At 41.3% G+C, this 24,283-nt stretch overlaps 1 protein-coding gene across 5 annotated transcripts in view; it reads left to right on the top strand.

The window, feature by feature from the left end:
• Positions 1-24,283, top strand: part of CACNA2D1 (calcium voltage-gated channel auxiliary subunit alpha2delta 1) — a 404,289-nt gene that overhangs the window by 247,109 nt on the left and 132,897 nt on the right. For all 5 annotated transcript variants that reach the window (XM_079993561.1, XM_079993559.1, XM_079993562.1 and 2 more), the window contains exon 7: positions 14,842-14,973. In XM_079993561.1, coding sequence (XP_079849687.1) covers positions 14,842-14,973 — 132 coding nt within the window. The remainder of the gene's footprint in view (positions 1-14,841; positions 14,974-24,283) is intronic.

Raw genomic sequence — 24,283 nt, 5'->3', positions numbered from 1 at the left:
GAACCAACTCCACTGAAGTTTTTGAGGCAAATGTGAAAGCTCTCTCCGTAGTGTTACGTCCGTGGTGGTCCATTCACCCATGGAAGTCCCCCTGGTATTGCCGTCACCAAGGGATGCATATGCATTTGCTAACCTGCCCCATGGATGAAACATCTGCATGAAAACATCTGTAATTTTTTATTTTAAATTAATGATTAATAATGCAGAATAAATTGAAGTGTCGCCAGGACATGCCAAGATGTGTATTTGCAAATGCATTTCCCACAGAAATCCATCTCTCAAGATTAGCAAACAGAATTGCAGAGCAGAATTTCATACTTGGCTTAGTCTTGTATTATGTTCAGTGAATAAATTAGCACCCAGATGCAAAATTGGGGGGGGGCAACCCCTTGTATATATTTTGCTTTAATCCATGGTGTATTTTCCTCCTTGGCAATTTCCAGACAGCTTGTTGTCTGTGAGGGTTTTCAGATTCTACACTCATTCCAGGTGTGTGTGTGTGTGTGTGTGTGAGAGAGAGAGAGAGAGAGAGAGACTTTGCAATTCAATTTTGAATAAATACTCCTTCAGAAAAGCAGCCTGAAGAAACGTGTTAAGTTGGAACAGTTTACTAATCACAGCAGTAGTTGTCAATTCCCTTGTTGAGCATGCAATGGTAATAGCAGCCAAGTAGTAATAAAAGCAAAAGAAATTTGTGTGTGCATTTTTCTTTCACTGGTAGTTGGAGGATCATCAGCCAAATAGCTTCCTGGTACTGGTTTCTATATAAAAATTAAGGCTTTCAGCCTCCATGCATATGGCAATAGCTAACCTGTCAAGTCTGTGAAGTGCACTTGCAAACAAGTAACAAGAGAGAAATGTGCTCTGGCGGAAAAGCAACAAAGTCCTGAAGAGATGGAGTAAAACCAACTTCAGCTTCTCAGACAAAGTAGCCGTGATTAAAATGATAACCTTCCTGAAGCTAACCTACCTATTCCAAAACCTTCCAATCTGGATTTCCTCAGTCCAACCCTGTAAGTGGTACCTAACACCACAGAGGTTGGCGCTGATACACCCAGGAATCTCATCTAAATGCTGGAGGGGCTGCATCAGCATTGGCATGTGCCTCCACATGTGGTGGGAATGCCCCAAAGTTCAATTCTTCTTGATATTAGTGCTGCAGCAAATTTTCAAAATAACAAAACAGGTAATAGAAGAAACTCCAGATTGCTGGGAATTCAGGAAAATATATTTTCCTCTCACAGAGAAACAATTTCCAGCACTCTTAACCAACTACAGTTTCCAGTATTCTTTATTGCAGTGATGGCCAAACTTGGCCCTCCAGCAGTTTTGGGACTACAACTCCCATCATCCCTAGCTAACAGGACCAGTGGTCAGGGATGATGGGATTGTAGTCCCAAAACAGCTGGAGGGCCAAGTTTGGCCATCACTGCTTTAGTGGAAGTCCTGACCTTTAAATGTATAGTGTAGACCTGCCCACTATGTTTTCAGTGGTGAACTTGAAGCATTTTTAGGCTTTACTTTTGCTGATTGTTGGAGATGGGGAATAAAACTTGGGAAGTTGGGGTGTCAATCATGGAAAAGATTAAATGTTATATGGTTTAATGAAGACCTAAATCACCAGCATATAAATGTATGATTATTAAACTCCAGTGACTGATTCTCTGGAGAAACCTGTCCCTTTTGGGATTTTAGCTTGCTGGGCTCTATGTCCTTTTTTATGTACACATAAAAGCTACCTAGTTTCATAGAATCATAGAATCATAGAATCATAGAGTTGGAAGAGACCACAAGGGCCATTGAGTCCAACCCCCTGCCAAGCAGGAAACACCATCAGAGCACTCCTGACATATGGTTGTCAAGCCCCTGCTTAAAGACCTCCAAAGAAGGAGACTCCACCACACTCCTTGGCAGCAAATTCCACTGTTGAACAGCTCTTACTGTCAGGAAGTTCTTCCTAATGTTTAGGTGGAATCTTTTTTCTTGTAGTTTGGAACCATTGCTCCGTGTCCGCTTCTCTGGAGCAGCAGAAAACAACCTTTCTCCCTCCTCTATGTGACATCCTTTTATATATTTGAACATGGCTATCATATCACCCCTTAAGCTCCTCTTCTCCAGGCTAAACATGCCCAGCTCCCTTAGCCGTTCCTCATAAGGCATCGTTTCCAGGCCTTTGACCATTTTGGTTGCCCTCCTCTGGACACGTTCCAGTTTGTCAGTGTCCTTCTTGAACTGTGGTGCCCAGAACTGGACACAGTACTCCAGGTGAGGTCTGACCAGAGCAGAATACAGTGGCACTATTACTAGTTTGTCCTTCCCTATCCATCCTATAGTGTTTGTATCCATGGATCACTCTGTCCCACTGGTTTCTTTCCATTCCACCAGGTTTCCATTATGCCCATTATATCTATGTTCTTCTGGAAGACCAAACATTCTAGCTTCCCCATCTTGGCTCAGAGGCTTCTAGATTTACAAAGGCACCTAGATGCAAACCCTATATTTGTCAGGGAGCTGCATCATTACCTGCCCCACTCATGACATCATGTATGACATGGCCAAAACACCAAAACAGACTTGTGGGTCAAACAAGGAGGCCTGACTGACCTAATTAGGCCTGCCGTCCTATGACTCTATCATTGTATTACAATATATATCCAAGATAATTTACTCTTAGAATTACTCTGCGTTTTAAACTTGCACAATGTAGCCAAGTGGAAGTGGCTATTTTTTTTGGGGGGGGGGGACATGTTTCTTTAAATATTAGCAAACTGGGGAGACCTTTGTCTGGTCCACTGATAATAACAAAACCCCATTGTTCTTTGGAGAGGAAAAGATTTTGCAGCTCCACATGTTATCCTGCAGTCATACATTGTGTGTTTGTGGCAAAAAACACATACATGACAGGTGTGCATCTTTACAATACACTCATGTACATACTGAGAACCATGGCTGAACTTAAGCTCCATACATTCATATTTGCTAAGCAAAGTACAAGTGTAACACTGGTAAACTCATGCCAAGCATCATTGCTGCTTATGTGAAACTGCCCTCATCATTCAGTTTGAGGTCCCAGGATTTTTTGGGAATCTTGGAAGTAGGCAGCCTTGCTTGTTAAAACAGAGAGAGGTTCAAGGTAACCCATGCTTCTTGAAAACATCATTTGGGGAATAATTGTTTGACAAATCATTGTTCATATGAAAGTCATTCTTCAGGGACTTGCTTGCTTTGCTGTCTATGAGTTTACAATAAACCACTGTAAACAGAAATAGTCTATATTCTTATAAGCCAAATGAAGCAGCCTGGTTTTATTACTTCAGGATGCAGTGGTGAGTAACCAGTATTCTTATTATGCAGGATCTGTTTTGTTTCTTTTCCATTTCCTGCTCATTCATCACATTTTATTTTCAACTAAGAAGTACAGTGGTGGGCTGTGTGGCTGGTTTTGTGGCGCTATGTGATACAATAAGCTCTAAAATATTGAAATACCTACCTCTCCAATTCTGCTGGATGCATAAATTTTACTGTTCATTTTAAAAAAGGGGCTATAAGCTTTTGTATTTGAATTCATGGCTTTGTACCTAATCGCCCGCCTCTACTGACAGTATGAGGCATGAGCCAAGATCATCAGCTATCTAAAAATAGCCATGCCTAATACAAGCCTGGAGTACTGCCACAATTATATCCTACCCAGGGGAAAAGAGAATAGCTGCTCTTCGTTGTTTCTCTTCCCTCGGCCTCGAGAATTTAGGGTGTGAGTGTTGTTATTCGACTGAACCAAGTGTGCAGAAATGATCCTTTTAATTCTTTGCTGAAAGCATATGCTGTGTTCTCTGTGTCACATTGCCTAAAGATGATACAAGCATGAACACACATTTTAGGATGGGGTTTCCCTGTCAACATTCCCAAGACCATCTCCCATCTTGCCTTTCCCAGTAAGGTTTTTAAAAGTGATAATAAGATATGCATATTTTGGAAGAAGGAGCAGAACTTGAAGAAACATTTTCTCGTCAGGGAAATGGGCAAAAGGTCCAGTACATACACGTCTGTGTTCCGTACTCAGCATCTTGCAACTTAATCCCCATATCAAAACTCATTTCTGTTCTAGACCAACTAGGAGTCTTTAGGCAAAGCCATGTAATAGCTGGATTTCATAAAAGTGACCTACCTTATAGGATGGTTGTACTGACATAACATATGTGCAATCATATTAGAACTTTACAAACACTTTATAAATGCTAAGTAGTATTCTGTTAAAATACTTAATTTTTTTTGAATTGGATGATATTATAAAAAGTTGGAATAGAAAGGTTCAAATAAATAAGGTTATGATTGTTGGCTACAAGCAAAAGCTGAGGTCTTGCATGACACTGCTTAAGACATATTTTTGCATGGAAAATTTAAGATCCTTTGCAAGGCCCCGTGCTCCAGGCCCCATTTCCATCCTCTAACCCTTCTCAAACTGGCTGACATTTTAGAAATCAAAATTTTGGCAATCCCAATCTCCAGCGTTCATACTCAAACGTTCTGTAGAAGCGCTTTGAAAACTGTCTTTTAGTGCAATTTGATTAATATAATGTTTTATTGGATTTAATAGCTGATTTTATTGGGTTGTGATTTTATTGGGTTGTGCTAGTGTTGTTACACCCTAAATCCATAAACTGAGCTGAATTAAAAATTCAACACACTTAATTTCACTGGCTATTCTGCCGTGTAACTCTAGCTGAGGATGCTAAATTGCAAATGTTATTGCTGAGGCAGTCATTAATCTTTTTCTTTAACAACTTGATATGATAAATGTTGTCAGATGTAGATTTTTTTTTAAAAAAAGAAATTCTTCATTTCTCTAGCTACATCCTTGTGGCATCTGCTGCCAATTATACCAGATTAATACAGCTATAGCTGCACCATATCAAATACTTTATGTGTGGAGATCACTGAGTGATATTGTACAGCGGAGGACAACCAGTTTATTGATGAGCAGGCCCATGAGCTGTCTGTTGAGATTGGCTGCCATGCACGACAAAGTAATTTCATTCCCTTTTATTAACTTTCTTAATTCATTTGAAGCTTCATCCAGACAATGATTTGGAAAGAGACTAATCTGAGATTAAAAACACCAAAGAGCCTTATGGCACATCAAAGACTGACAAATTTTATTGTGGCTTAAGTTTTTGTGGGCTTAATCAGATGCATGGAACATGATCTTCAGCTGTCAGGTGTATATGGTCATAGATGCAAAGGGGGAGGAGGGGAATGTAAAGCTTGGACTTCAGTATTTGCTACTGGGCCAACTTGAAGGTGTTACTATAAAGCTCTATACGTCTTAGGTCCAAGCTGTTTGACAAACCACATTCCCTCCTCTGAACCTGTCCGGGTTTTGAGATATTTGAAAGGCCCTTCTCTCAGTCCACGGTGAGGGCCTTCTTGATGGCGGCTTCCAGACTCTGGAACTTCCTCCCTAGACAAGTTCGACTGGCTCCCTCCTTTCTTGTCCTTCCATGGACAGTTGAAAACCTTCTTGTTCCATCAGGCTTTGGGGAACTGATTGCTTTTAATGAAAGGGCTGGTGCCATGCTCTTTTCATGGCCATTATTTGTATGGTTTTAATAGATTTTTTGTACACATAGTTTTAATTCTAGCAATGTTTATTTGTTTTTTTAATGATTTTTTAAAAAATATTCTTATTTTTATTTGTAAGCTGCCTTGAGTCCCTGTCAGGGAAAAGGGTGGGGTATAAATAAATAATATAATGCTATTTGTATATAAGCCCCTTAACAACTTGGGACCAGTTTACTTGCAGGATCGCCTTACTCCATACACACCCACTTGACTACTTCAATCTGCGGAGCTGGCACTCTTACAGTTACTACATAATACTTTCTGGAAATCAGTCTTTTGGCGTGGCACCACCCACCATTTTGAACTCCCTCCTTTGTTGTACTCTTTTTGCACCTGCTTAATTTTTTTGTTTGTTTAGGCAAGTCTATCCAGACATGTAGAAGTTACTTGTGTTTTATTTCGTTTAGTTTTGAATATTTTAATACCTTTAAAAAATGTTTTAATCTATCATTTTAATGTGTTATTTTCCATCGTTGTAAAGCACTTTGAGGGTGTATTTTTATATTTATATATAATCAAGCAGTATATAAATTTGGTTAAATAAATAAAATATAAGACGAATACACAATATTTTCCATTGCACTGTTAGGCCTTTTAAATAAATAAATGGCAGAGGAGCTCCTTTCTCTTCCCTCCAGTAAAGGCAGAGCTGCCTCATTAGGGAACCATACATGACATCTTTCAGAGATAGTAAATAGCTGCTAGGCTTCTCAAATATGTGTAGCTCTTTCTATACAGACAAGGGGCCTACACATTGAATTAATCTGTTTTAAGAGACATCCATAATGTGTTGTTCTATTGATTACAGTTCTAAATAAGATTGAATGTTGGAGTAGTCAAGCCCTCTGACCCTAGTGTCAGATAAAACAAACAAAAAACCCAAGATTATTATTATTATTATTTTAATGAGCTTTTCAATTAGTGGCGAGTGGCTCTTCAGTTGTAAGCGCAAGGTTCTTTGCTAGCCGACTGTCAATCCATTTTGCAAATCTCACACTCTGAAAGAAAAAGGGCCTCTATGCTATGCACAAGTAGAAATTATACAGATATGCCTGTTGTACAAAACATCCCGAAAAGTTAAAGGTGCTAGTAAGGGCACATCAGGAAGCAAGTTCAATATGATTTATTTGTATTTAATGTTTTAATTTGTATGTCCTTGTCTGCTACAAACGCTTATTGTTTGGCCCATTTCTTTCTGCCCCATCTGGCTCTAAGCACACTGGGTGAGGAAATGGGGGTGGGGGTGGGGAATCAGGGCCGCCAAGAGAGGGGCTACTGATATATTGTGCCCAGAAAAGGTACGTCTCTAGCCCTTGTGGAACAGAAGTGATGGAGCAAAATGTACATGCACCTTTCAGACCTATGACTTTGTGAGATAGGAGCCCATGTCCATCTTCATTGTTTCTTAGCCAGTGAGTGAAATTAGAGCTGTGATCAATGAGTGCTATAGTATAAACCAATTTAGAGTCATACAAATAAAAGAGAAGACTCCAAAACAAGCCAGGAAGGCATTGTGTAGGGATTTCCTGATTCATTTGGAGCTGTTTTTGGTGAATGTGTTTTTCACTATTTTTATCTGGATTCCAAGCTGGTTTTATCAGATAAAATAATTGAGAAATCAAGGATGTTAACATCGCTTTGGCGGTTTGGAGCATCTCCACCTAAATGCAAAAGGTAGCTGCAAACATAGGAGTTCAGACTCTGGTTTATTTTCAATAATACCAGTAATAATACTGAGCAGTTTTAAAAAAACATTCAATAATACAAGAGAGGACTGTGTACCTAGAATAAACAAGTGGTTATTTTATTTTTTATGCAAAAGGCTTGACTGTATTCTTATAATGGAATAACTGGAATATACAAATTTTACTGTTTTGGATTAACAGGAGCTGGTGAAAACGTGATAAATTTATGTGGCAATCCAACACACAATTACCTGAGAGTTGATCCCATTTAATTCAGTGGGGCCTACTTCTGAGTGTATCAGTATCAAACTTTATTTCAGTCACAGACCAGGAAAAGATAAACATACGGATAAACTGAACACCTAAGACTTAAAACAGGTAGGGAATAAAAACTAGAACAGTGGTACCTCTGGATGCGAATGGGATCCATTCTGGAGACCCGTTTGCATCCTGAAGCGAACGCAACCCGTGTCTGCGCGTCTGCGTGGGTCACGATCCGCCACTTCCGTGCATGTGCGTGACGTCATTTTGACCGTCTGCGCATGCGCGAGCAGCGAAACATGGAAGTAATGCGCTCAGTTACTTCTGGGTCGCCGCTGAGCACAACCCGAAAATGCTTAACCTGAAGCTACTTCAACCCGAGGTATGACTGTAATTAAAAGGTGATTATATCATAGATAGGGACGCTGGTGGCGCTGTGGGTTAAACCACAGAGCCTAGGACTTGCCGATCAGAAGGTCGGCGGTTCGAATCCCCGTGACGGGGTCAGCTCCTGTTGCTCTGTTCCAGCTCCTGCCAACCTAGCAGTTCGAAAGCACATCAAAGTGCAAGTAGGTACCGCTCCGGCGGGAAGGTAAACGGCGTTTCCGTGTGCTGCTCTGGTTCGCCAGAAGCGGCTTAGTCATGCTGGCCACATGACCCAGAAGCTGTACACCAGCTCCCTCGGCCAATAAAGCGAGATGAGCGCCGCAACCCCAGAGTCGGTCACGGCTGGACCTAATGGTCAGGGGTCCCTTTACCTTTACCTTTATATCATACATACAGTGGTGCCTCAGTTTTCGAACGTAATCCATTCCGGAAGACTGTTCGACTTCTGAAACGTTTGAAAACAAAAGCATTTACTTATGGAAAACTCAATACGGCAGCTGCATTCGAAAACCAAAGCAGTTCCAGATTTTCGGTGTTCGAAAACCGATTCGTTTGACTTCCAAGATGTCCGAAAACTGAGGTACCACTGTACATACATAACTTTAAAAAATAAAAACAGAGACAAACTGTTAAAAGCGACTATAAGGGAGGGAGTGCAGAGGAGTGCAAACCATCCTTTGACCAATATCCATCCTGGCAGTGCAAAGTGTAGCAACTGAGTATGTAACATCTGGGTTTTCATCTTGAAGTAGCAGGGAAGTATAAAGTTATACTGTATGACCTGGAAATTTATGTAGTATAGGCAAGATGACCCTAGCTTGTATATCTGTATAGTTTTGGCAGTGAAAAAAGACATGTTCTGCTGTTTCCAGTTGCCCAGAGCAACTGGCTGAGACTAATCTTCCTCTGGCTTGGCTTTGCTCCCTTAGCTACTTCTGAGTGGAGATGACTAGGATTACACTAACTGTAGTGCAAGTGTAGAAAACATGGTGCCTTCCGTACGTTGCTAACATCATCTCGTGACTTTGGGCTGATGCTGGTGGATGGCCCCACATTTGCTATCCTGCTGTAGCCTACATCCTTAATTTTGTGGTGCTTGTTCAATAATTGCTCTTGTAGCATGGAAGTTATTTGACGATGTTAAGCTCCAAAGACCTTGATATGGTCTGTGTGATTTGTTTCTCTATTGTTCCCTGTTGTGAAAGTGTAAAATTAGTTTCTTTGTGAATGTGACAGAGACATCGACACCCAGCTTGTTAAGAGAACTGACCAACATAATACAGTACTGAGTTCTGCAACATGCTGGTCCTCAGGGGAGGAGGGGAAGATGTACTTGAGTATTGATCCTTTTCCTGACAGCTGGGCTCTTTATGGGGTGCAAGGGCTTAGCAACAGCCAACATTTATTAGTGCCTTTTTAGAAATCCATTAACCGTTGTGCTTCCCCTGCACTTCACTTTTTGAAAACCAAACAGCTTCTCAGTAGAACCCAGAGCTTTAAAATAAAAATCGAATGGAATTGTACAAGTATGCAGCTGAATACCAGTTGCTCAGAATCACAAATGAGCAAGGGCTATTGCTCTAATCTCCTGTTTTTGGCCTTCACATAGGCTTCTGGGTGGCCCCTGTGAGAACAAAGTGCTAGTAGTTCTTTGGTCTGAACCCACAGGGCTTTCCTTGTTTGTATAAATATGGATCTAAACAACATGCTGGTGGTTCCCGCCCCTCCCCCAATCTGTGCAAATTAAGATCCTAATATACATAAGGGAAATTTGTTGTTTCTTATATAAATAATATTTTCTGTTCTCTGTGGTCTAAACCACTGAGCCTCTCGGACATGCCGATTGGAAGGTCGGCAGTTTGAAGCCCCGCGACAGGGTGAGCTCCCGTTGCTCTGTCCAGCTCCTGCCAACCTAGCAGTTCGAAAGCACACCAGTGCAAATAGATAAATAGGTATCACTGTGGCAGGAAGGTAAACAGCATTTCCGTGAGCTCTGGTTTCCATCTTTGTGTCCTGTTGTGCCAGAAGTGGTTTAGTCATGCTGGCCAAATGACCTGGAAAGCTGTCTGTGGACAAATGCTGGCTACCTCAGCCTGAAAGGAAGATAAGCACCACAACCCCATAGTTGGTTAATTCCACAGTGGGTTGCAGGCTAGACCGATGGAATCTTTTCTTTATTAGTTTCCAAAAAGACACTGATGCTCCCAATAATACTTCCTGGAAAAGCACAATAAGTTATTTTCTACCATAAAATGTTTTAAGAGTCTTTCTTCTTGACATTCAGAAATTATGCTGCGAAGGGTGAATCCCCCACCCCCCATCAGTGCATTAGCAACAAACAGATAACTGGAATTACTTGAGGTGGTTAAGACTTTAATTTTTAGTTTGCTTGAGATCGTTAGAGATTAATTTTTAGTTTTCTGCCTGTGCTGACTTGCACATTAGCAAGACCTTAGGATGAAGCTTAAAGCTCTGTGTTCTGATACTATACCTGTGTCTGAGAGCTACACTGAGCTTCTTTGCTCCTATTTGAATTTCTCCTGGCTCCATATAAATGGGAACCAAGAGCTCTTATGAATAAATGATAGTGTCTTTGGAAGGAGGCTGTTTCGTGAGATCATAACGGGGGGGATTTTATTTTATTTCCCCCCCCATGCATGCATGTTTACCTCTCCTAGGCTCCCTTTCCTTTAATCCTTTGTTAATGAATGTAGAGTTTGCCAGCTTTGCAACCTGTTTACCTCCAGCTCTGAAACACCATCAGAAAAGACAAAGAAAAAGTGATAATGCTCCATCTGACAAGTAAACCTTGTTCTCTTCCAATTAACTGAATGCCAGCTGTTGCCTAGCATGAGTGAGTTATTTTTGGATTTTAGGGATGCATTTATGACTGATTAAAGCAGAATGAAAGGAATAGCTATTTATCAGTTTCATAATTAAGTTTCATTGTTTGTTCCCTCAATTATTAATCCAGAAATGTCCAGAAGTTGACATGGCCCTACTTTCATGTCTTTTGCTCTACAAATTTGTGTTGCACACTAATACTAATTTTTGTGTGAGTAACCCAAGAATTGGCCAGGGTCAGCTTTAGGAATCTGGTTTCTATATCTTTGGCCACTTAGTGTTTATCTGATCATGCTTATGAATATAAATTTTCTTGTATTTCAAGTTAATCCAGAAGCTGGCTCTACTCATGAATATTAATGCGCACACAGCTGATCTCTGCAAATGATCACATCCATAAACATGAAAACACTGTTAACTTGCAATAATGAGCACTCTCTTGGATTTTGGTCCCAGCTCGGCTTTACAATTCTAATGTTACAATTTAATGCTCTATTCTCCCTCTCCGTCTTTTTTAAGCCCCCATGGAAGCTGTTTTATTAATTTAGTATCTCCCACGAAAAGCATACCCTGTGTCAACGTTTGCAGTTGACTCAAAACACCATCTATGGTGTTACTTCTACACCTTCGTACATGACGAGGCTGTGATCATAGAGGCCCATGGTTGTGTTCCCCAATTTTTTTGCCCATGAATGGGATATAAACTCTGGAGAGCTCCACCAAAGAGAAGACTGAATAAGATCAAAGATCTAGGAGATAGCTGGTTCAACTGTATATAAAAGCCAGCTGCTCCATTGTTACATTTGGGGCCTTTGTTCCCCTTTAGCTCCCTGAGCCACAGTCTCCTATGTTCCCAACAGACCTTTGCATTCAATTTGTATACTAGGAAGATGGCAAGCTGGTAAATTTATGTAGTGAGTTTGTTCACTTACCATGCATTACTACAATATTGTTATCACACAGTGTGCAGTTATTTCTTTGGAAATGTAGACTATTGTATATCTAAAAGCACAGAACATATTGGACATGTGTTGCCATTGCGTTCGTAATTGTGCTGGGAATCGTGCCTGGTCAAGAGATATGAGTGAAAGCATAAATAATAGCTAAGTTGCTAACAGCTGCATCTCTGAACACCTTGTTCCAGGCAACAACAGGAAACTTGCTTAACCACAAGGTAATGGATGAAGCCTATGGTGGAGCTAGAAGTTAACAAAGCAAGTCCAGGAGGGCTGTTAGAATCAATGACGCATGTACTGAGCTGTTTTGTGGAAAACTATAAAAGCATCAGTGTAACTTGTAGGTAGGGTCTCCTGTCTGCACCATGAGGTGGATAGTACACCATTCTGGGGCAAGAATAAATTCTTATTGCTTTGCTACCTATTACCTCATTATTGATTTCCACTAGACAACAAACCTCAAAGTAGCAAAGTTCACAACAGCCATCCCAGAATGTGAAGCCAGCATGAGGGCTAGAGAAAATAAACATAGTTTCAGGATGAGTCCACAAAGGCCTTCCCCTGCTTTCTTCTCCCTTCATCTTGGCAATAACACTGTGGCTGAGGCAGAGAGATGGAGAGAGAGGGTTCTCCCTGGCTTCCCTCTCTGGAACCCTTCATCAAAGCCACCAGTTAAATCATTCATCTTGGAAAGACTGGTGACAGCGGCTTCTGCATAAGGGTTTGGAACAGGCCGTCAGTTCTTTTAATAATAACCACCTTTCTTGATGTCAGTGAGGTACAAAATTGCTCCTCTCATTGTGGAGACTTCCATTCTGAGTGTGTGTGTGTAGCATTGATAATATACCTGCCTGGTAGGGTTGGGAAAATCTGTTAGTTAAGGTTTCTCTCAGTTTCTCAATTTTTCCATTTCTTAAGTTCAATTCTCCATATTTCCACATCACTTTGCATTTTAAAAACCAAACAAACAAATCTCATGAAAATTCATCAGCATTTTGGTGCAAACTTCTACTAATGTACACATTTTTGTGAAACATTTTTGTATGTTATTTTTCACTATTGTGTATGAAGGAGTACATTGCAAAATTCAGAGAAGTCTGAACTTCAAATATTGGCTGCGTTTTGGTTCATGCATTGTTTCAGAAAGTGAAATATAGGTTGGCTCACCTGACTTCCTTTCTCAACCTCTCCACTGAATCAGAGGCACAGATGCAGCAATGCCAACCTGCTCTTTCAAGCCACTGCTGTGCTCTGTTCAAAGTACTGGTTTTGTCCTTTAAAGGCCTCCATGGCTTGGGACTAGGATCACCTGAAAGACTAATAATAATAATAATAATAATAATAATAATAATAATAATAATTTTTATTTATACCCCGCCCTCCCCAGCCAAGGCTGGGCTCAGAGCAGCTTACGAGCAATAATAAAAACAAGTTAAATGATTACAACTTAAAAACAAAATTAAGAATACAACATTAAAATATTGAAACATTAAAATATTAAAATGTAGCCTCATCGCAGGAGGAGAAGGAAAAGAAAAAAGAAAGAGAGGGAGGGAATCAAATTGGCTCCAAGTCAAAGGCCAGTGTGCCTGCCACTATCCTGAGAATGGAGGTCCTTCTTTGGGTGCTCCTTCAGTCTGAGGGTGGGTGGTGGCTACAGGGGAAACAACCTACTGGGTGTTGATGGCCTCCAACTATGCTCTCTCCAGGGTGGCTCACCTGATGCCTACCTTGATGCCTGTGAGAGGCAGGCAAATGCCAAACTTTTGGAAACTTCTCTTTTGTTATTCCTTAGAACTGCTCTCACCCTGTGCTTTTATGGTGTATTTAGTTATTTATAGTATTTATAGCCTGCTCTTCATTGAATATTTCCAAACCAAGAGTGGGGAACAAAGCAATAAAAATACCCAGAGAAAAACAGCAATATACAAAAATGACAAAATCATATGAACAGGTCCAATAAGCAACCAATTAACAATTCTGCCATAAAGTAAACAAGCAAAACTACAATGACCAGAAAAAACAAAACATACAAATAAATAAAACGAGTTTAACCAAATGCCTAGGTCAGTGGTTTTCAACCAGGTAAGGGGTGACATAACTGGGCCCCCCTGCCTCATAGGGGAGCCACAGAAAGAGTGTAGTTGGTCAAGGGTGGTGTGGACTCAAAAAGGTTGAAAACCTCTGACTTAGGTAGAAATACAGACACAGGACATTCAAACAGATTAAATAACCAACAGTCTTTGCACTCTCTCACACACAAAGAGGGTCGCCATCTGTGCCAATCTCTCTCTGCAGTTTTTAGGCAAGCAGCTGCCACAAACAGCATTCAGGGTCCTCCTAAATGTTGTTGGGTGTTGGTGTCTTTTTATAATAAGTTTGGTTATAACTTTTTGCAAGACACCCTGGGAACTTGCTGAAAGCTGGGTCATAAAACTCTAAATAAATAAAATAAAAACTATTGTACTTTCTTCTTCTTTTTAAAAGAAATCAAAACTGTATGACTGTGTGACGGACTAGAGCCCTCATCCATCAGCGTAAACATACGAAGAAGTGGAAGATGAAGAAGAGAGAAAAACATTCAAACAGTCTTGCCAACACATAAAACTTTGTTGTGCAATAGTACTAAAAGTAGAATGGTACAAAATACAGCAAGGCAAGGTAAAGGCCCCCTGAGTCAAAGGCAATTATGGGATGCGGCGCGCATCTCGCCAAGGGAGCCAGCGTTTGTCCGCAGACAGCTTTTCTGTGTCATGTGGCCAGCATGACTAAACCACTTCTGGTGCAACGGGACACCACGATGAGTGCCAAAGCACACGGAAACACTGTCTACCTTCCCACTACAGCGGTACCTATTCATCTATTTGCACTGCTATGCTTTCGAACTGCTAGGTTGGCAGGAGCTGGGACAGAGCAACCGGAGCTCACCCTGTTGTGTGGATTCAAACCGCCAACCTTCCGATTGGCAAACCAAAGGGGCTCAGTGGTTTAGAGCACAGCGCCACCCGCTCCCCTCGTTTCAGGATATGGTATGTAACAAATGTAACCATGGTTTTGCAATACCAAATTTCTTATTTTGTCTTTTTCAGCTACAATTGTGTTGAATGAACTAAACTGGACTGGAGCTTTAGATGAAGTCTTTAAAAGGAACAGAGAAGAAGACCCAACCTTGCTTTGGCAAGTTTTTGGCAGTGCAACTGGCCTTGCCAGGTATTACCCAGGTAATTTGCAGTCCTGAAGACATAAATTTGTTCCAGGGCACTAACTTTGTCACTCCAGTCAATTCATATAAAAATCACCACACATTTTTAGCAGGGCAGGCAAGAGAATACAAATTAGCCATTCCCTTGTGTAAAGTTTGCGAAGTTGGAGCTGGGAGCGTTTAAAGTGTTGTGAGAAGAGAACTCATATCCCCAAAATCTATTTAACTCCAGGCTGTTCCCTAAAAGAGAAGAAATATCTGGTGGAGTCTTGTTTGAAAATTTCAACAGGCATGTTGGCTTTTTATATAGGTTGCAGTTCTCTGTATGCCCCTCATAAGGGTTTGCATGACAGTTGCTTCCTCTAGCCTTGGGAGTGCTGGAATCAAGTACTAGGTGCATAATTTTACTGAGTTAAATTAAGAGGAAGCGCTACTGTTTCATTGGGAATGTTTGCCCTTATGAACTGTCTTCAGAACCTCTGAAGATGATGACTCTGCCACTGGAGTTCAAACTGATTAATACAGAGAGAAGGGTTTTGTTTTATGCATGCATCTGTCCTGCTCTTTAGAGAATCTCATTACTGTACCAAAGTAATTAATTTAAGAGGGTGTATTTTTATTTCTTTAGGCCACTAGTAGACTTAGTTCAATTAATGTATTCTGGGAGAGACATCTAATCCAGTTAGTTTAATGCTTCTATAAAGCAGTTTCTAAAAAAAGAAAATAAATTAAGCAATCAAATTTTACTGTATGACTAAGAGCTCAATCCTTTGCATATGTACTCAGATGTACCGTATTTTTCGCCCTATAGGATGCACTTTTCCCCCTCCAAAAATGAAGGGGAAATGTGTGTGCGTCCTATGGGACGAATGCAGGCTTTTGCTGAAGCCTGGAGAGTGAGAGGGGTCGGTGCGCATCGACCCCTCTCGCTCTCCAGGCTTCGCGGACCTCTCCGCAAGCAGCGGGAGTGCTCCTGCTGCTTGCAGAGAGTTGCCTGCATGCCGAAGCCTGCGCGCGCTGAGATCAGCGTGTCCAGGCTTCGCGGACCTCTCCGCAAGCAGCGGGAGCCAGCGCTGGGCTCCCACGGCTTGCAGAGAGCTGCCTGTTTGGGGGCTGGGGTTGGGGGAAGTTCGAGCCTCCCCCGCCCCAGCCCCGTGCCTGGGGGAAAATAATTTTTTTTCCTTTATTTCCCCCCCAAAAAAACTAGGTGCGCCTTATGGGACGGTGCGTCCTACAGGGCGAAAAATACGGTAAGTCCCACTAAGTTAAATGGGGCTTAGTCTCCAGTAAATGGGAATAAGATTGCATCCTAAGTTTTGATGTCCTGCATATATACTATACTTAGTATTTTAGTTTCTGGTGCTAATTTGGCTTCTAAAGTCTATCAGGGTTTTACAGTGTCCAGTTTTCATCATTGCAGGCAATGGTTTTTCAAATTTCTTTGAAGGCTCAGAAACCAAAGAAAGTCCTGGGTGTCCTGAGATCAGATAGTGGGTTTTCTGCACTATTTTCGGCACACTTCATTCCTCAACCCTTCATTATGGAATTAGGGAAATTAAATTTATGCTTATGCACAGAATTTACATAATTCCCAAGCAGTGTTTCAGCTTCCTTGAAATCTAATTTGAGTTTCTCTAGTGGAGGAAATTTGGGGGACTCAGAATGCAATTAGTCCAGCTTATTGTTCAATCAAGTGTCCCTTTTTGCATAATAAAAATATTGTACATCTATCAAGTCCCTGAACATTTTGAGCCCAATAAATTGTTTCCCTCTCTATTTCTGTGTGTGCCTCCAAATTCTGCTTTTCTGTGCTGTGTACTGTGAATAGCTTGCAGCCCACACTTCTTTCCAGGTCCCCAATAATTTTATTTATTTTATTTCATAAAACTTATATACTGCTTAATTATATCTAATATATGCAGCAACCCTTGGCAACAGTGTACAATTAAAATAGGGCTATGGAGTTCATTCACTTTTTGCCTAATAACTGAGCAATATAAACTACCCATGCATCTCAAAGCTTTCTGTTTATTTTTCTTATTTATTTATACATCTTTATTTGGTTTTCAAAAAAAAAGTACTCAGAAGGAACACAAATATTAAAGACAGATAGTTAATTAAATTAAATGAATGGGTGAAATCATTTAAAAGCAATTAAAAGCAATTGTTAATGAACTCCTCCATAAAAGGACTATCAGCAGCAATAAAAACAACTACAGGACACCAACATTCATTGGATATACTCCATGCAACTTATGTGGTTGGGGACAACTTTAAAACCAATCACAGAACCAAGGTAGCACCCCAAAAATGCCACAAAATGTGTTTTTTGGGGGTAATTTGGGTGCTACAAGGTATCATTTATTATGAGCCCAAGGTGTTTCAGGGGGGGAAATCATTTATCAAGAGCACATTGTTTTCAGCAACAATTTTGACTCACCAGGGGTATTTCAGTAACTGTGAGGATATTGCAGATTTTCAGTGGGCTGGGAATTCCAAAGTATGGATGTCACAGCTATGCTTGGTCACCCATTGACAGAATCAAATTCTGAAAATAAAGAGCCTATGCAAAATATGTGAACTAACTAGCTCCATAAACTTGAGTGTTGCATTATTTGGATAATTTCCCTTAATAACAAGGTGGTGAATCTACTTTACCGTTACTGAAAAGCCTTAACTGATACACAGCAATATCAAATCAGAAAATATTAAGGGAAATTAGCATGATCAGGGTTCTGGATCCTGAGGAAACTTCGAAGTGTATTCCGCTGACTATGCTTAGAAGCCCCCTCCAGACCTTCCTACCCGATTGAGAAAGGCCACGGGTGGAACCGCCACATCTGAGAGGCGCATAGGCCCACTTGCCCATTCCACACATTTTATGCCCCCAGGTGGCCTTTTGAATGCATGAAGTGAGCTGTAGAAGAAAGTGTTTGTCCTTTCACAGAATAACCACCGAACACTTATTTCTAGGTAAAGGTAAAGGGACCCCTGACCATTAGGTCCAGTCGTGGCCAACTCTGGGGTTGCGGCGCTCATCTCGCTTTTTTGGCTGAGGGAGCCGGCATACAGCTTCCGGGTCATGTGGCCAGCATGACTAAGCTGCTTCTGCCGAACCAGAGCAGCGCACGGAAACGCCGTTTACCTTCCCGTCGAAGTGATACCAATTTATCTACTTGCACTTTGACGTGCTTTCAAACTGCTAGGTGGGCAGGAACAGGGACCAAACAATAGGAGCTCACTCCATCACGGGGATTTGAACCACCGACCTTCTGATCGGCAAGCCCTAGGCTCTTGTTTTTAGCAACTTTCAAATACTTGAATGTTGACTGTGTGTTTGTGTGAGCAAAACAAGACTTGCTTTCAGGAATCCTGAACATTTTGGTTTGTTTTCTTTCTTTTGTATTGAAGAAAGTATAGCAAGCAGAAAAGCTCTTTCTGAGAAACCTAAGAAAATGTCGCTAAGGAATTTATGTTCTCATTAAAAAAGCCCTCACGTTCAACCAATCCCCCCCTTTTTTCTTAGTACAGGTATAAGTATTTTATAGAGAAACATAGTGGCATGTATTTTTAAGCCACACAAAGACTTGCTTTTTAATTGTTGTTATGACACAAGTTGTGTGTGTTACCGGTATTTCTGTTGTTTTTAATGCACATAATCTTGACATCTGACATTTCTGCATGGACGTCAGTGGAGCAAGCTGTAAACAATGCAGATAAATTTCTCTAGAAACTTAAGGAAACTGCCAACTTGCAATCTTAACTCCATAGGTGAGCTGAGGAAAAAAGGAGAAGAAACACTGGAACAGTCTGCATACCCCTGCTATTCCAACAATGTAGAAGGATAGAATAACAAATATATTGAGAGAGAGCCCCCACTTTGTGGTACAGTAATAGTAGCCAGGCTTTTTGGCAAGCATGTTACAAGTTTTATCTTTCCATGATTTTTATGGTTGACTTTGGTAGGATGCTTTAATCTTATTGTTGTTCACTTCTCTTTTCAATAATAAAATAGATGTAAAGTCTAGAGTATGAGATATTACTACTTTTGTGTAATTATATATACAGTACTGCTATAGAATGTGGTTACCTGTCTACTGAAGGTGGGGAGACCAGAGTTCAGCTCAAAAGAAGCAAGCAGGCAGGTGTGTAGCAATTGCTCTGTCACAACCAGGCTCAAGGACTTCTTGTCTCTTGTCTTGGAGTGACAGGGCTATGTGGCTGTCCTTAGTCCTTCCTCTTGTGGCATGTTTGACACAGATTGTCCACCTCCATGCTGTAGAGTTATATGCTTAGTTACATTTAAGAACTCCAGCACAGTAGTTTGGAGGGTTTTCTTCAAAGAACTATGAGTGGAAGAGAGGTAGCCATTTCCTCTGTTTCACAAACAGAAATCACATAGTGGTTTGATAAGTTGGTTCTGTAGGAATTTTTGTTTCCATTTTTGGCAGAACTTGCACTAGAACCTGCGTAAGTGGAATAATATGTCTGGAGGTATTTTCACTTGTAGCACAATGTTAAATATGGCACTTCTGTGAGGGGAAACACACAAACACATACACACACAAACACACACACACACACTGGGTGTAGATCATAACACAATGACATTTTAGCCCACCCCACCCAGCCATTTCCCATTCCTCAGCCACCCCTATCTTGGAGTGGTATGAAATTCCAGGGCTTCCAGACACTTACACAGAGTCCATGTTTCCTTCAGAAACAAGCACAGCAGAGACTGCAGTGTCTTTATAATATATGTCTTTACACGCACATATATAGCCTTATATAGCCTGAGCCTGTGATGGCGGGATTGCAGAGCTTTCGCATCCTTTGAGGGTCCGGTTTCCCCCTTAAGGACAGCATTGGAGTCAAAGGATAGCAAAAGGCCTTCTTCTGTGTCTCTTAGTGAAGCCTGTCTTCCCCAGCCCACTTGGAGTTCTGCCCTTCCTTCTCCTTCTGCTAACTGACTCCAAGGACCTCCCCAAGCCTACATCATTCAAAGCTGAAACCTTAAAACTGCCCTTTTCCTCTGCCTACTAGCACCCAACAAAAAATGTGCCCCACTTCTCCTTGCCCGGCAGTCTTGCCCTCTGATGGTTTCCTTGGTGGGCTAGCTGGCTTGGCTCCTCAGCATAACTAAATCCAGTTTAACCAAACTTTGATTAATTCCAACTTTTACTAACCCCAGGAATTATGGGGTGAATCTGGCACCCAGGAATGTAAGGAAATCTGACCCCTCCCAAACCCATAACAATACAAAACAAACCACACCACATTCATTTCATATATCTCCTGGACTTCTACTACCTTGAATGGCATGCAGATTATTAAACTGCTGAGGAAACCTCACAATGAATAAGAGAAATAAAACAGCTGCATTTTGTTGCAGTGTGCTTGACTTGTTCATAATTGTTTAAAATGAACTTTGGTTCTCATAGAGAATTGATTGGCAAAGGCTCTTTCTTTCTGTGCCTCTTACATTATGTATCACATTATGCGTGTCCTTCCCTTTATGTCCAACTGATTAGATGACAACAGCACAGTTTAGCAGTTTCATCTTGAAAATCAATTACAGTGTATGGCTGGAATAGCATAAGGTCACTCCATTTCCACTGTCTAAATCACCAGAAAGTGTAGGTCTCATTTTTTTGTGCTGAAGAGATTGTCCTCCCCTCCCCAACCTTCTGCTTTGTTTCTCTGAAAATGTTGACGTCAAACTCCAGCCCTGAATGCAGCTCAAGGTTTTTACCTTGAGGCCAAGTCCAGCATTGTTCAAGGCCAGGCTAAGCCAAGTAGCCAGCTTTCATCGCAGCAGTACCCGAGAAAATATCGCTGCTGGGAATAAGTTTACGACTGATGTATGAGCCTAGTCAAATTGGACTGCTGCAGTGAAATTGTCTGGGGAGGTTTCAGCTCTGTCTCCGACCACGATGGCTGTTGGTGTGCTGCATCATAGGGTAGTAGGGACCTCTTCCCAGACAGAGACAATTTGAAAAATAGGTTATTCTCATGAAAAGCAGAATGTCAAAGAGACATGTTGAAACCAATAATGTTTTTCATCAAGGAGCCCCTCTCTTGTTGAAGCTGGATCTCTAGTGAATTGCAAGGCTTGTTTCTTTTCTCCAACTTCAATCAAATGGACATGGCATTTATCATTTTAAATTATATTTTTCTTGCATCCCCAGCCCTCAAAAAAAGTAATAATGTGACTAAAAGAAACAAAATGAAAGCATACAGCAGAACAATAAATAAAAAGTCCAAATTAGAACTGCAGAAACATGATTTTGGTAGATGCCAGAGAATGGTCCATTCCACATTCCTCATCAGTTTCTCATCCATTTTTTCTTAATTACAGGTGTAATTTAGATTATAATTGTAAATCAATAGTTCATTATACTACTGCAATAGGCAGCACATTTATTCCCTTTGTTCTCTTAAGACTGGTTTAAGTGCTAATGAGCTAGTATATATTTATGCAGCTCTTGAGGTCATCCAGTTACCTGCTCTTCATTTTATTTTGCCTTTTCCAGGTTCTTTTTAAACAAATATTATTTATCTAATCTCGTCAGCACAATAATTTCAATAGGACAAAGTTCTACCGAGGTGTCTTACGGATGCTAACCTTCACAGATTGCTGGCTCTGTAATCTTAGGTATAGAATTTCCGTTATTACTGAATGAAGGAATACCACACATTTAGAAGAATTTATAGAAAGAGGATCATTACAACCTGAATGTGGGCTAAAAGGGTTGGGACCCCCTTTGATTAATAGTTTCAAAATAAAAAGGTGTAAGCATTATTTTCTTTTTTTTGGAAATAATATTGAAACTTGCTTTTCTGTTAAATCTTGACTTGCTCAGGTAGCTTCCTTTGCTGAAGTTTTCCTGTCTGCTTAGGCAAATAAATAATGGATCAGCTTTGAAAATCAATTCATAATAAAATGCTATCTCTCTAAATGAAAGCCTTGCTGTGCACAGCTGCTCTTGTGTTAACTGTTACTGGCAGGTAATAGTTTTGCCTCGATATTGGACTTACCAAAGAGAGTCATTACTGTGTAGCAAGTAATAGGAGGCTGGCTGATATAAAACTCTGTGCAAAACGAATCTGAGCTCTTACAAAACGAAAGTTAAATGGGAGACCTTTGCTGGCTGCTTATATATTTCTGAGTAACTGAGGCTTTCAATTTTACAGCTGAAGCTCAAAGACACCTTTTATGGGGAGGACATTCAGAAGGCTTTGAAAGAACATAGATCATTTACTGAGATACACAACATTGCAGGTATAGCATTATAGTTAGGGGCATGAGCTGCAAATCACCCATTTAAAATTTAACTGAGTAGTGAAAAACAGTCTTAATCATATCTACTCAGAAGGGAGTCCTTTCGAATTCCACGGGGCTCACTCCTAGGTTAGGACTGCAGCCTTAGGCAAAGTTGTGCCAGGCCACTTTTAAGATGCCTCCCGTTACATTCCAATAGAGTGTGAGCATATGTGCATTGTTTCACACATTTCTGAATCCTTTCTGCACAGGATCATCGGAAGGATTCATAAAGTAATAAATGTGAAATTATTTGAGCACTTAGGAAAAGCAGCATATAAATATTGAATGTAAGTAGACATAGTCTGTTGTGGTTAGCAATTGTCTGGCATTATCCTTGACAAGACAACAAGTAGTAGAGGACAGCAAAAAGTCACCTTCCATTTAGCTTACTCTGAGGTTTCTTCACTCTCAAGGCAGGGACACTCTCTTCACTTTTCTCTTTTATCCTGAAGCAGGAAGTCTGCTTGAGACACTTAGGCTCCTTGCATGATTTTAAACCCTGCGCAAACTTGTTAGATAATGAAGCTTAATTGGTTTACGACCCCAATTAGCTGCAGTTTATAGCGGTCCGGCACGCTCCTCAGCCAAGCTGCGCCGATCTGCTTCTCTCCGGTTTCGCCTTGCAGAGTAAAAACACAGCGGAAAAAACTGTTGCTTGCTTAGATCCAGGCAAACACACGAAACGTTTGTGTGTCCATTTTATCAGTCTTTTATTACAGCAGAATATTTACAACTCAGCATTTCTCAGATAAACTCTCCCGGACTTCTAGCACTCATGGCTAATGGCTTCTGTCTCTCTCGAAAACACAGAGACAAGTAAGGCAAAACTCCTCCCACCTTCCAAATTACACGTCAGAATGTGAGGCGTCACAGAACATCTTAACCCTGTAAGTTCTGAATCCCAACACCCCCTCTCGCCGAGCATTCTGACGAGACCTGTGGATGTACCTTTGCAGACCTCTGTGAGATCAATCCCTTCCCTAATGCCTTGCGCCCTCTCCTGGCGTTCCTGTCAGGCATCTGTGGAACATCCTCACAACTCTCAGATTCGCATTGTGCGAAACTTACCCACGCACCTGTGGCCTGATACCTCTCAGGTGGAATACCCTTCGTTGTGCGACTGGACCGCCTGGGCACAAACTCAGGTGTTACCTCTGACTCACTGTGGCCAGTTGGTGTGTCCTCTGCATCACGGGATTCCCCCTCTGACTTAAAGCGTCTTCGAATCCTTTGCATTACGCTAACAGGAGAACTAGGCTCACTCTTGGGCTCTCTTTTTACAACTTGTGGAGATGCCCCATGCTGTTCCTGACTTTGGTCAGTGAGCTGATCGTCATCAGCAGACTCAGCCCCTGGCTCTCCTTCCTCCTCATCAGAACCTTCCTGCTCTGAATTAGAGAAAGACATTCTGAAAGAACATCATGCCTAGCAGGAGTCTTTGACCTTTCATCCTGCTCATAGAACTCAGCGTGTTTACTGATCAGCAGCTTACTCTGATCACCTGATGGGTACGCAAACCTCCATGCACGCGCTGCTGGCTCATACCCACAGAAGATCATTTTCTGGAACTTGGATCCATCTGGCCCTTGCAAAGCCTTAGGCACCGGCACAGATGCAACAGACCCAAAAAAACGCAGAAAGTGAATCTGGGGTTTCTTGCCATGCAACATAAAATAAGGTGTGTCACCTACCACTGAATTGTAGACCCGATTCCAGGTGAAGCCCACATATTTAACTGCCTCCATCCAAAACCTTGGAGGTAACCCAGAGTCTGTCAGCATCACCTGTGCAGCCTTAACTAGAGCCTCACTCCTAAGCTCTGCCACCCCCCTCTGTTGAGGAGAAGTCACTGTGTGACGTATCCCTTTCTTGTGAAAGAACTTCTGCAAAGCAGACCCAGTAAACTGTGCACCTCGGTCGCTAGTGACTGCTTGCACCTTGGTGGAGAACCTTAGTTCCACCTCCTCAATCCAACTTTTAATCAGCTGTGCTGCATCTTCCTTGG

This window comes from Podarcis cretensis (genome assembly GCF_951804945.1).
Source record: "Podarcis cretensis genome assembly, chromosome: 10".
NCBI lineage: Eukaryota > Metazoa > Chordata > Lepidosauria > Squamata > Lacertidae > Podarcis > Podarcis cretensis.
The sequence above is the reverse complement of the archived record's forward strand: the minus strand, read 5'-3'. Positions and strand labels throughout refer to the sequence as shown.